The sequence below is a fragment of the Corvus cornix genome, chromosome 9 (genome assembly GCF_000738735.6).
Source record: "Corvus cornix cornix isolate S_Up_H32 chromosome 9, ASM73873v5, whole genome shotgun sequence".
Classification (NCBI taxonomy): Eukaryota; Metazoa; Chordata; class Aves; order Passeriformes; family Corvidae; genus Corvus; species Corvus cornix.
In genome coordinates, this window is record NC_046339.1 from 4,357,094 (window position 1) to 4,369,613 (window position 12,520).

The 12,520-nt window shown below is 46.0% G+C and overlaps 2 protein-coding genes across 2 annotated transcripts; both read right to left on the minus strand.

Annotated features, from left to right (window-relative positions):
- Nucleotides 1-1,800: 1,800 nt before the first annotated feature.
- On the minus strand, nucleotides 1,801-3,956 carry RPL22L1 (ribosomal protein L22 like 1). Its single transcript, XM_039556888.1, has 4 exons — nucleotides 3,863-3,956; nucleotides 3,472-3,564; nucleotides 2,966-3,087; nucleotides 1,801-2,055 (listed from the first exon to the last, which is right to left on the minus strand). The coding sequence occupies exons 1-4, from the start codon at nucleotides 3,869-3,871 to the stop codon at nucleotides 1,911-1,913; spliced, it is 369 nt and encodes a 122-aa protein (XP_039412822.1). The 5' UTR covers nucleotides 3,872-3,956; the 3' UTR covers nucleotides 1,801-1,910.
- Nucleotides 3,957-4,181: 225 nt separating this feature from the next.
- Nucleotides 4,182-11,888, minus strand: EIF5A2 (eukaryotic translation initiation factor 5A2). The gene is made up of 5 exons (XM_039556887.1): nucleotides 11,833-11,888; nucleotides 11,382-11,580; nucleotides 9,893-9,997; nucleotides 8,295-8,426; nucleotides 4,182-8,037 (listed from the first exon to the last, which is right to left on the minus strand). Exons 2-5 carry the CDS (start codon nucleotides 11,544-11,546, stop codon nucleotides 7,978-7,980), a joined length of 462 nt encoding a protein of 153 aa, XP_039412821.1. The 5' UTR covers nucleotides 11,547-11,580; nucleotides 11,833-11,888; the 3' UTR covers nucleotides 4,182-7,977.
- Nucleotides 11,889-12,520: the final 632 nt, after the last annotated feature.

Genomic DNA, 12,520 nt, shown 5'->3' on the forward strand with positions numbered 1-12,520 from the left:
GGTGGCTGCCAGCCTGCTTTGAAAGGAAGGATAACAAGGCAGTGTGATCCCATTAGCTCCGATTTTTGTTCGTGCTTGTTCCATTTAATCAGAACAGGTTTGTTGTGTCAGTGTGGTGTAAAGGAGATACTGTCACATAAAAGCACAGCTCTGAAAAACCAGGTGGGGCTCTGTTTTGAAATACAACTGTTAAGTCAGGCCCTTTGCTTAACTTTGTGCAGCAAAGAAAACAGATCAGATCAGTTTTACAAATACTTGCAGCCTTACTGTGAAAAAAGTGGCTTGTTCAAAACAGTATCAACTACTGCCACTGTAAATGCTTTCTAACAGCAAAACCACCCTCAATTGTTGCTTCTACACTGCCTGGTTCTTCTCCAGTGGGAAATCCCAAGGCAGCACTACCCAGTGGCCCAGACTGCAGCAGGACTTTTGCAGTTTATTTCCACTGAAGCATATGAAGTCCAACACATCGTGTCTTGCAGCCAGTTACACACACTGCTCCCTTCCTTTTGCTACCTCTGAAGCAGCAAAATAAAACCACTGAGGCAGACATGGCACAAGTAGCAGTTATTCCACTGCTGCTGCTTCTCTTCTCCCTGGGCCAGGAACAGCTGCTCAAGCACATTGGAAAATGACAAATGATACCCAAAAGGCTGTTGACAAAATTAATTTCCCCTTCTGTACTTCTCATTTCGATTTAGGTAGCAAAAGTGGGTATCATTTGACTGTAAAGTATTGTTTTGTGCTTTGTCAAGTCTCTAAATCATCTGTCTCAGAGGTTTGTCAGTAAAAACAATGCCAATATATTAAAAAAAAAAATCATCAGATCAAAAAATTTAGTGGGCACACTTCAGCCCCAACTACCAGACTTATTCAAGCACAAAGTTCAGTATCAGAGTCTAAACATATCCCTGGTTTATGACACTGAACAAATAGGGCATTACTTATTCCAGAGTTCACCAACACACCGGAACATGAGTAAATATTCCAAGTAATCACCTGCAGAGGACACTACATGGCGATGAAATGCATCTACATGCAAGTTACTGCAACCTCAGTCTCACAAATACTCTTTCCATAATGAAAACACAAATCTCTCTTGATATTACATGAAGAACTAGTTCATAGTTATGGAATTATTTGTTCCAATGAAGAATTCTCCACTTGTACTAGAGAAATACCTGTTTTAAAGAAATAATCCCAGAAGTCAAATACAAGAACTGTAAAATATATCATAAAAGCAGAAATCTGTATGGATTTTATGGGATTCAGGCACTGTCAATACAGAAGGACATCTCACTCCTTCCCTTAAGATGTTCTAGCTGGTTGCTGGCAATCAGGTTTGTCTTCATATCCTTATTTATCCATCTAATATAACCTTTCAAATCTTTGCTCTCCTGCAGTTTGACTTCTGGTTACACACAGGAATACCACAACCAACTAGTGAATGAGGTAAATCACACAGGAAAAAAAATATTTACAATTTGTAAGCCTATTTTTAAACTAAAATAACTAGAAGTAAACTTGTATTAAGTATTATGCCATTACCCTCACATAAATTCACTGAAGGAGCTGGAACTTTCAGTCACAACAAGCTCTAGAACTATTTATACCAACATGATTAACAATTGATTAAAATGTCCTACACATGGGCAAAGGGCTCAGTTTTTTCCTACTGGGACTTTCACCAGTGCCAACTGAACAGCTGATTCCTGGCAGTGGAAGGAAAACTGCAAGCCAAACAATTCCCGTGCTGTTTTCTAACTAGAATTTAAGAAAAATACTAGAAAACCAACCATGCTCTGTCCAACAGGGTACAAAATCTTTATTCACCAATAAGTTAAAAGTGTTTTTATAAATAGATGTTCTAGTCTTTTGTACTCTGCACTGAGCATAAAGCCAAGGTTCAGTTACTCCTCAGACTCGGATCCCTCTTCATCCTGGCTGATCTGGAAGTAGCGCAGCTCGTACGTCTCCTTGTCGGACGCGACAACGCGGAGCCAGTCCCGCAGGTTGTTCTTCTTGAGGTACTTCTTGGTGAGGTATTTCAGGTACCTGAAAAGCAGGAATTTCACATTAGAAGTTTCTCACTGAACAAGCATTACTGCTGTCTGCACTACAGCCAAGACAATGTCTTGAGCAGGGCAATACCACAGTAACTATACCCAGAAATGGGAAGTTTTCACATGTAACACGCAATGAAAGTGTATTTTCACTACAAGTATATAAGAATTTATTATCTGTTGCTTTTTGACTACACAGTAAAACGCCTGCAACTGAAAAGCATTGTTAAGTGGTTCTAAACCTCAGTCTAAGGTAACAGATTCTGGTGCACCTGTACCAGCAAACAAAGAGGGGATGCAAGGAAGGATCCGTACCTCTCATCAATGCGCTCAGTTCTTGTATGTCCTAACAAACCAAACAGTTTAAGGCTTCATTTGGTTTAAAGGGTTTGTTTGCAACAACCCACATCATGCACGCATTCATTATAATACAACCAATTAAGTAATCAAACAGCCATCCGCGACATTAGTTCAGTGTTATTTTAAAGGTCCATCTTCTCCTGATACATTTCTAAGGACCGATATAAAGTACCTCTATTAATATGCTTAGAGTCAACATTAATTAGCAATCAAGCCTTGAGTTTTAAAAAGTGGTTTTTAAATATCTGATATAATAAATCTGTTTTAATTACATGGTTCACTAATATTTACAAGTGCTATGAAGGTTAGAGCTAACACCTCTCCAAGTATCAGAAGTGGACTAATTTGAACTCATTTTGCAGGCAAGAGCTGAATATTAATGTGTGTTTTAAGGGACATGGTTTAGTGGTGAATTTGACAGTGCCAGCTTTATGGCTGGACTTGATTGTGAAGATCTTTTCCAAGCTAAATGACTCTGTTTTTATGGTCAACATGCCACAGTTCAAACCCCACAAACACAGCAGAACGACACCCATGCCAACCTTTTAGAGAACTGCTTCTCGGATGTCACTGTGATCTTGTTCTTCAGACGTTCAATGTGAACGGTGTTGCCCAAGTTTCCAGTCTTCCCATTGACCTTAACCTTCTCCTTTAGGAACTGTTCCTGTTTCAACATTAAAGAAATAGAACACTAGGGAATGGCACCCTAGGTATGAACTAGGGAAGGGACCCTAGTCAGGTAACAACATTAAAAACCACTGTTTACTTATGTCCTGACAGAAACACTTACAGCACAAAAATATTTTACAGCATGCAATTATTAAAAAATCATCCCAGTGCTAAAACAGAATTTAATCTAAAACAGTTCTATTGCTGGACAGGTATGAAGCATGCTATAGAACCAAATGGCTTTTTTAAATGACAGTATTTTAAAGAACAGCTGATGATTTAACTCATTTAGAATGCAGCTTGTCAACTGCAACTCAGTTACTGCACTAAGGCTTTTATTATACTATGCGTCACAAGAATGAGCAAAACCACAACTTACAAAATTCCCGGAATCAAAGATTCCATCTTCCACAGGATGGGTCAGGTCAAGGCAAAACTTCCAGGTTGACTTTTTGCATTTTCTGTCCTTCTGCTAAAACACCAAAGAATCCCCCATCATTAATAAACCACGCCGTAAAAAACTTTTATCCGACCCAAGGGGGGGACACACATGGTAACGGGAGCGCCATCTCCCGGCCAACTCTGCTCGCTGCAGCCGGCTCGGCTCGGCTCGGCTCGGCTCGGCCCGGCCCGGCCCGGCCCGGCCGCCTCCCACAAGAAGCCCTCTCGGGGAAAGCCCCGCTCGCAGCGGGACGGCCGCCGGCTCCTGAGCCGCCCCACGGCTCCCGCGGCTCCCCCGGCCGCCGCCGCCGCCGCCCTCCCGCTCTCACCGGCACCATGGCGCTCCGCCGCGCTGCTCCGGCCGAAAGGAAGTGACGCCGGCCACGCCGCCTTTTTATACCCCCGCCATGTGACGTCACCGCGCAGGCGCGCGGCGCGGAGCACGCCGGGAGGGGCTGGCGCTCCCGGGAAGATGGCGGCCCTGGGAAGGGAATCTCGTGTGGAATTTCCCGGCGTTATTCCCCTGGGACAGGACACGGCCGCACGGGCTCCTCTTCCTCCCACAGCCACCCGTCCTCCGCCCCTGGAAGTGGCTGCGAAGTCCCTTGGCAGCCCCCCCGCGCTCCCGTCACTGTAACCAGCACCAGCTCCCCACAGCACTGACACCTTTATTATTTCTGGAGCAAAACACACACACACGTACAAATCTTTCCCCTGATCGTTTCCATGGTGTTGAGAACAGTAACAGAGCTTCCCAAACAGACACCGGAGCTGCCGCCGCACGGGTTGCAGGGCCGGGGGTGTCCCACGAGCAGCAGAAGCCGCGGTGGCCATCGCTCGCCATCGCTCGCCGCTCCCCCGCATTCCAGGAGCCGCGGCAGCCGGGTTTGCTTACAACAGACAGCAGACGACAAAGGGGTTCCGCGATACAGCAAAGCACAGCAAACGTTTCCCTGGAGTTCACAAACCAAGTCCCTCTCGGCTGCCAAATCCTGCAGGGCCACAGTGCAGGTGCTGCAGAGCCTCCAACCACCTCACGCTGAGCTGCCGATCGCTCCAGGAGCCACACCTTCAGGAACATTCCCAGTGGATACTCGAAATATCCTGAACAAGGTCTCTTTATAGCCTGAAGTTTAGTTGTACTGTAACAAACTACATTCTAATTACTCAATCGAAAAAAAAAAAAAAAGTGGGATTTATTGAATTTTGAATTCTGTGAGACTGACCTGCAGTAACCATTAAGAGTTAGAACTGTCAACAAACTTGACTTCTTAACAGATTATGTAAAGTTATCTGTATTGTGAAACTACAGACCGTGCACCGTTTCTGGGTACACTTTGGATTAGAAAAACCTGCAAGAGAAACAATGAACTTCAGCTTAAAAAAAAACAGCCCTGAGAACGTGGCTCAACCAGCAAGAGCCCAGTTGAAAAACCACCATTACAAGCAAAAATTAGAAGGATCTATTGGATTCTCAAAGTATTATTTGCCAACATTTGAGGCAGGAAACACTGCAGTCTTTCCAATTGTGTGAAGTTGTTAAGAGAAACTCAATGAACAGGAGCCATAAAAAACGGCCTTATTTGTGTGGAGTGGAAATACTGCTCACCAGCTCCCTGTGTTCACAGGCTTTACTCTAAGCAATTGCCATCATCTGTAAGTTGTTTATGGTTTTGACACAATTTAAGTGTTAAGACAGTAATACAGAACAAATACACCGGTAAGATTTGTTTTAAAGTAAAGCTATGAAAAGAGAACTTCCCTAAGCACTTGGTTATGGATATTAAAAATACACATCTCTATGGACTACTGATCACAAACAAAGTTTGTTGCAACGATTCTGACAGGAAACTGAAGCGTCTTGCTTTGGAAAAAAATGCCTCAAATACATGTTCTAATTTAGAAGCAACTTTTAACCTTACTGAAACTTGGAGATTATGCTTTAAGACATGCTTATGTATTACCTATGGGAAACTTCATGCATGATGCTCTGCACTTCCATGGTGCCTGAAGTGCTTCACAAAGACAACTAAGTATATAAGAACAAACCTATAATGAAGTACTTAATCATTTAAATCTTGCAGAACTGAAGGTTGCAGCAGAAGGACATGTGGAAGTCCCGAGGAGGGCTCTTCCAGCAAGCTGGAGGTCATAAAACCTCTATGTTTAAATTGCTGTAGTACCTGAAAACTCTAGTCAGGCCAGGACCCTGCTTGTAGGAACAGGGCTTACACCAGCCCTGCTCCCAGAGAGCTTAGTCCAAGTAACTGCTCAGATTGTGGGCCAGTGGCACCAAGTACCTGTCTTCCAACAAGGTTTCAGAGGACAGACAGGCACCTGATAATAGACTAAAACACTACCAGAGCAAGGACAAATTCAAGTCTTGTAGTTTTCAAGCATATTGGAAGTATTTGTAATATGGTGATAGAACTTGCATTAGTTTGACTTCCCATGTGACACCACACAGCTCAGCTTGCTGTCAGCACCATCAGCAATCATTTCAGTCACCTCCAAAGCCAACAAAGCCTGACTTCCAGGTACCAGCTCCATGGAGAGGCAGAAAGGAGGATAGTGCAGACTAGCGTGAACTATTTCTCATCTGCTTCGGAACGATTCTGAAGCATTTCAATCTACAGCTTCTTTTAAAAGCAGTTTTGCCATTTCCGTCAAGGTGCTATTTATAGAATTCACCTGCAACATGTTTTGTGCTAGGCAAGAGCATGTGGCAGGTCCTACCTCTGCCAGGTATCCCAGGTAGCTGTGCTTTATTACCAGAGTGTATTTATTGCTGTCTTTACCTTCACTGGCACTGCTCTCCCTGGCACGGGAAGTCTGCGGACAATGCGTGCTTTTGCCACCTGCACTGCACCTCCAAGGTTTGCTAAGCCCTGCCCCAGTGTAGCCAAGGACAGCTCAGGACAGTTGCCACGAGCCCTTCGGGGACTAGAGAGTACAAACTATGAAGCTGAAAACATTTTAAGCAGTTAAGAGCAGCATGAAGTCCGACTCTGGCTGCCAGTAGTGTGAATTGTGCGTGCTGTCCGGGGCAGCTTCCGTGTCAGCCTCCATCAGCCACTGAGCATTAAGGCAAGTTCAGGAAACAATTTATCAACTGTGAAGAGAGGTCTGAGCCATGGACTAAGGAAGTTTCCCCACTCATGAAAAGTCACCAAGTCTTAGAATTCTAAGTTGAACGCCTTAAACAGGAGCAGGCTAATTATCCTTCCATAACTATTGCTGTGAAGCCTTGTTAAGGTACTAAATAGTTAGAGGCATGCATGCGTGTTGCTATGACTCAGAACTCCCCAGGATAGGAGCCAGCTTCCCTAACTAGGTAGCAAGTTAGTTACTCTTATAGTGAAGCCATGGTTGTTCGGTATCATCTGTCAAGTTTATGTTTTGAAAATACAATAGTTTTTTTTTTTTAAAAAAAAAGAATCACATGCATTTAGTTTAGGCTCAATGCTACAGTTTGTCCCACTTTCTGAAAAACGTGTGGTCCCTGTGCTACAAAAATATGGTCTGAACCTGAAGGTTAAAACCTAAAGCTGGAAGCACTGCAACAGATTCCCATGGAGTTTGTCACCCTTTTATAGTTTAAGATAAATATAATAAAGGAAAGCAATTGAACTGCATTTTTCTATTTTATTTTTCAAGTCTGACAAAGGCCTCGAGTGAAAGTCTATAGCTTTAACATCCATTCTCACCTTTGTGTCCCCTTGACCTATCTATGTCTTATCTACTCGATATTCCAACGGCCTGCCTAAACCACAGGTAGGCTTTTTTTAAAATCATTTTATCATTACAATAAGCCAACAAGTTGGCAAAGAAGAAAACAGAGGTAATACAGTTTAGTTGCACATGGCCACTGGGGCTTGGTCAAGCCAGCTGGCATTTCTGATCACTTGAGTTGCTTGGTCTAAAAGTTGCGATTGGCACCTACAGTTCTGCAAGAGTCCCAATCCACAAAGTACTTAAGCTTTAAAAAAAGGGGGAAAAAAAAAGCTACTTTTATTGTCAGTTCTACCTAAAGATGTCAAGAAAAATACTATTTGTGCTCTAGGTCACTTTATAATCCTAGATACCTACCAGCTTATCTAAAAGCCCCTGAATACTGTATTTTGTCTGTTCATACAGACAAACACTGTTTTGCTCAAGCAAATAAAAATATATCCACTAGTAACACCTGATTGGTTTCTTAGATCCATAGCTGAAACCCACAGGAATGTTAAAATAGTTACAATTAAGGAATTAAAATCTCAGTGATTTTGAAAACTGCCAGTTAGCCTGCAACACTAATCCAGAATCCAGCACTGCTTTTTAACAATTCAAAAAGGAAATGAGGTTGCTTGTGAAGGCCAGAGCTTTGGTGACAATAAGGACCAAATTTATAGATTTGTGGTTTGTCCAGACCTGAGCAGTTGCCCGAGCCTGGAGATCTTCTTTACTTGCAAGGCTTTATGGCTACAGCACATTCTTCATTCATTGCACTTATGACAGATATCTGGAAGAGAAGACACGGAGGTGAGCTCCAGCCCAGGCCACAGGAAGGAGGTTACAAACTTTCACATTTTACTATCTATCCCATCTCTTTTGAGTGCTCCAGTACAAACGTCCTTCTGCATCTCCAAGTACCAATCCCCACCCCTCCAACCCACTCTTCACAAAGAGATACAAGAGGTCAATATCAGAATAATACTTTTTCATTGTATCGACAAGTGGGATTAACCAGAACTGTTCTTGTCTGCCCTCCCTACTCACCTGCACATCTTCATTGGCATTGAATTTTCCTTCTATTTCTTTGCCAAGATCCCCTTCTGGCAACTTTAGGTCCTCACGAACTTCACCACTTTCTGTCAGCAGGGAGAGATACCCATCCTGAATGCCTATCAGCTGCAAAGAGAAGTCCATTTTTACAAGTCTAACATCAGCAGTCACCAGCAGGTAGTAGCTTAATGTAAGCAGAAGGCAGTGAACTCTTCTCCCTGTTACAATAATTCTTCAGTACTGTAACAATTAAGGACCTTATTCAAATCCATTTTTAACAAAGGTTGAGTGGGCTAAGAGTTAGGGCAACTGTAGCAAAGGCATTCTGCTATCAAGAACCAACAGAACCCTGCTGGTTACATCCTTGTAGGTGGGACACTACAAACCCTGTATGTGTGATTTAGGAAATGTACTGCTTCCAGGTCACTGGTTCAGCTTTCTTTATCTGTGAATTAGAAACAGTATCTGGAATGGTGTTCACTCAACTACACTGCTTGTATAAAGTGTAAAAAGTACACAACAGTGTAACTATACACTTCTATACCTGCATGTCTACAGTGAGATACAATCATTTACATTAAACTAATCAATAAATTAGGGAACATCCACCAAGACCTGGGCCATTTTATAATGCTGTTTTCAGCCTAAACAAAAGCCTGAGCTAAGAGGAATGGCTATTTTGACAGAGCAGGTTGGAAAATTTGGGACATGTAACAGTGAATCCAAAAGATCAGAATCCCAGAACAATAGAGAAAGACCACCAAGATAACATTAAGAATTTCTTGTAAGGTCTGAACACTAAGACAGGCTGGTCACACTTTATTCCAACAGCATCAGCTGTCCTGAAAAGTTGCTAAAACACTGAACTTGGCCTGTGTCAAGCAACTGCAGCTTTCCAGATGATGTGGATGTGTCAGTTCCTGACTAGAACTATTCCCAATGCAATGAGAAGATAGCAAACAAGTTATAAGTCAACCTGAACTGTGCTTTTAAGAGCTCACTAACCATATCACAGACAGCATTACAGAAGTTGCTCCTTTCATACATGTATTTCAGTGCAGAGTTCAGGAGCTTCAGAACTGTTTAGTATCACCTATAGCCACTTTCCACACAAGGAGCAAAAAAGTTAGAATTGGCATCAGATGCAGTTTAAGACTATTTTGGGGATTCATCTACCATATGTAAGAGTGAAACTACAAATGACAATTTATGTTTAGATTCAAATTTACTTATGTGAGATCTTGATTCTCATTTAACTAATATTAACTTGCAGCAGGGATAACCTCTCTCCATATTCTAAAGCATGCCAGTACCACAAGGAATCCAGAAGTGGCGTTATAACAATAGCTAGAAGAAGCATGGTTATGAATTATGTCTATTACCTGTCATGCCTAAAGACTACTACTCTAACCTGAGGTTGTTTATACACCAAGGAGCTCTCTCTCTCTCCATCAGTGAGTTTTGACAGTTTTAGCAATTCAGTAAATGCTATGTCATATCAAGACAGTACTTTATTGAGAAGCAAATTTGGGGATGAAGAGAGTTTATGTGTGGTACAAAGAGTATAAAGCCTGGTATGACTGTTAACTCACCTGGTAATCATTCCTCTTGATATTTGGAACATCCATGTTATGAGTTGATGGGCAAATATCTTCATATTTTTTACCAGTGAAGATATCAATACCAACCAAATGGACCTGTAAGAGCAGAAAAATAACTTCAGTTACTGTTGGTCCTGGAGAAGCAAGATGCTATTGCCATCAGTATCGCTGGTTCTACTCACTTTCCTACGAGATCATGTGCAATCCCAGATTCTGCCTCAACCCTTCGCTTGTGGTATGAAAACATCCCTCACATCAAGAGGAGGCCTCTCACTCCCTTCCACAGTACACTACAGAAACCCCACAGGAGAGCAAGCCACTGTTATCTTCCACTGCCTTCTGTAGCTTTACAGCAGCAAGCTAAGAGTTCACAGTGGTTAAGAAAATGTTTATTTAAAGACCTAGCTGTTCTGAGAAACAGAACAGTGGAGGTTAAGGGGAAAGAATGGTCATGCACAGCAATCACAGCAGCTCCCACCTCCCTTTATGCCAGCTGCACTGCTCACTGCACCTAGAGCTTAGATGACCAGTTCAACCAGTTCTTCTCAGGTCCTTTTCTTCTCACAGCTGTTTCTATATTTAAGAAAATTGGATCTGTCTATTAAAACAAGCCAAGGGGAAGGAGAAGGGGAAATACTAGGAAGAGCTTGGTCGACTCTAGCTTGGAAAAATCCCAAATACTCTAATCCCCTATACATATGGCACAAGGTTGTGGAAACTTATAAATCTCTGTAGTCTGCACTTGTAACAGATCTGTCTCCAAACTCTGATATACCCACCCTAAAGTGTGGCTGAATGAATGAATGAAGAGGGATTCCAGCCTTGCTCCAAGCTCTGGACAGCTGCATGAGCCAACTGCTTGGGCAGCAGGGCTGCAGCCCCAGACAGCAGCTAAGAACATCCCTACTGGGACACAGGCACTCCTCTCTCACTGCTGGAATAAGGAAAGAAGCTGCGAGGCAAAGGCAGCAAAACAGGGCCAGAGCAGGCCCACAGAGTAACGAGTGTCCGCGGAGCTCTGGATTATGTAACACAGCCCGGGCACTCCGGGTCTAACACTGCAACAGTAAAAGTCTGCCGGCACGGGCAGACACAGAAGTGCTCTGGTGGGTATCGACAGCACAAGCCAACCACGCCCTAGTGATTTCATCAGCCCCCCCTTCCAGAACTTACTCTACCCCCACTACAGAAACTGGTTTTGTCACTATGAGTGTTAAAGCTTTTTTTTTTTTTTTTTTTTTTTAAAAACGTTAACTAGTTAAAGTTGGGAGAAAAAAACAACCCCCCCGGTCCTCGATCCTTCCTGCTTTGTATGACTGGAAACCCTTGAGCCAGCTCTGGAATGATGAGACACTGCTGCGAGAAAGGCAAAGGCGGGACGCAGAGCCAAATGAAACGCTACACCCTTCCCTGTCGGCCAGCCGGGAGCCGCAGGAGCGCACACTGCGGGCTGTGCGACAGCCGGGCCGGCAGCGCTCACCTTGGCGTGGCCGTGCTTGCCCGTCTTGGAGGTGGACATCTCCACGATCTTGCAGGGGCGCCCCTTGAGCACCACGAAGCCGTTCTTGCGCAGCGCCGAGCACTGCATGGGGTAGGTGGAGGAGGCGCCGGCATCGCCCGTGGTGAAGTCGAGCTCGTCGGCCATGGCGGTGCGAGGGGGAGGGCTGGCGGCGGGGGGGGCTGCGCGGTAACGAGAGAGGGTCTGCTCGGAGCCCCGGCGGCGGGAGGGGGTGGCGGGGAAGGGGAGAGGGGGACAGACACGAAGCCAACCACCCACCGCGGGGAGCGCGGGCCGGACCCCCCCCCCCCCACCCGCCCCGCACACGTGCGCGGCAGGCGGGTCCCGCCACGTGCCGCGAGCCCCCGGCCTCCCGCCCCCGGGCCTGCCTCGCCCCCCTCCCTTCCCGTGCCGTCCCCGCGGCCCCCGTTACCTTGCGAGGAGAGTCGGGGGGTGCCGGGGGTCGCGGCGGTGCCGGGGGAGCGGGGCGGGAGCGGCGGGCGCGGCGCACACGCGCCCGACACCACTGCGGCGGCCGGCGGGAAGGGGCGGCGCGGGCAGCGCGCGCACGGCCCAGCCCCGCCCCTCCGCTTCCGCCGCCGCTCATTGGCCCACGGCCGTTCCGCGGGGAGGGGCGTGGCCTAGAGGCCCCTCCCCGAACCACGTGCCCACGGCCCTTCCCGCGCCCGCCCACTCGCGCGCGCTGGCCACGCCCCGGCGCCGGCGGGGAGCGGGCGGGTGCCGGGCGGGTGCCGGGCGCTGCGGAGGCGCCGCTCATCGGCCGCCAGGCGGTGCCGCGCGCCGCCTCCTCCCCACAGCCCGCACCCCGCGCCGCCATCTTGGGTGGCTGAGGCCGCCGCGGGTGTGTCCGGGCTGGTTGGCTACGGCGGTGGGAGTTACACGAATGTGGGGGGAAATGTGAGTCCCCAAAATGTCCCCAAAGCCGTGTGAGCCGTGCATGGCGGTACACACAAAGCTCCTTAGTCTGCCTCGTGTGCCCCCTCTCAGAGTAATCAGAAACGAGCGTTTTGAAAGCATTATAATCAGCCAAAAGGGACGGAGATGGCTGAGATCCATACCGAGAGTTTCTGTTTGATATTCCATGAATAGTGGAATTATTA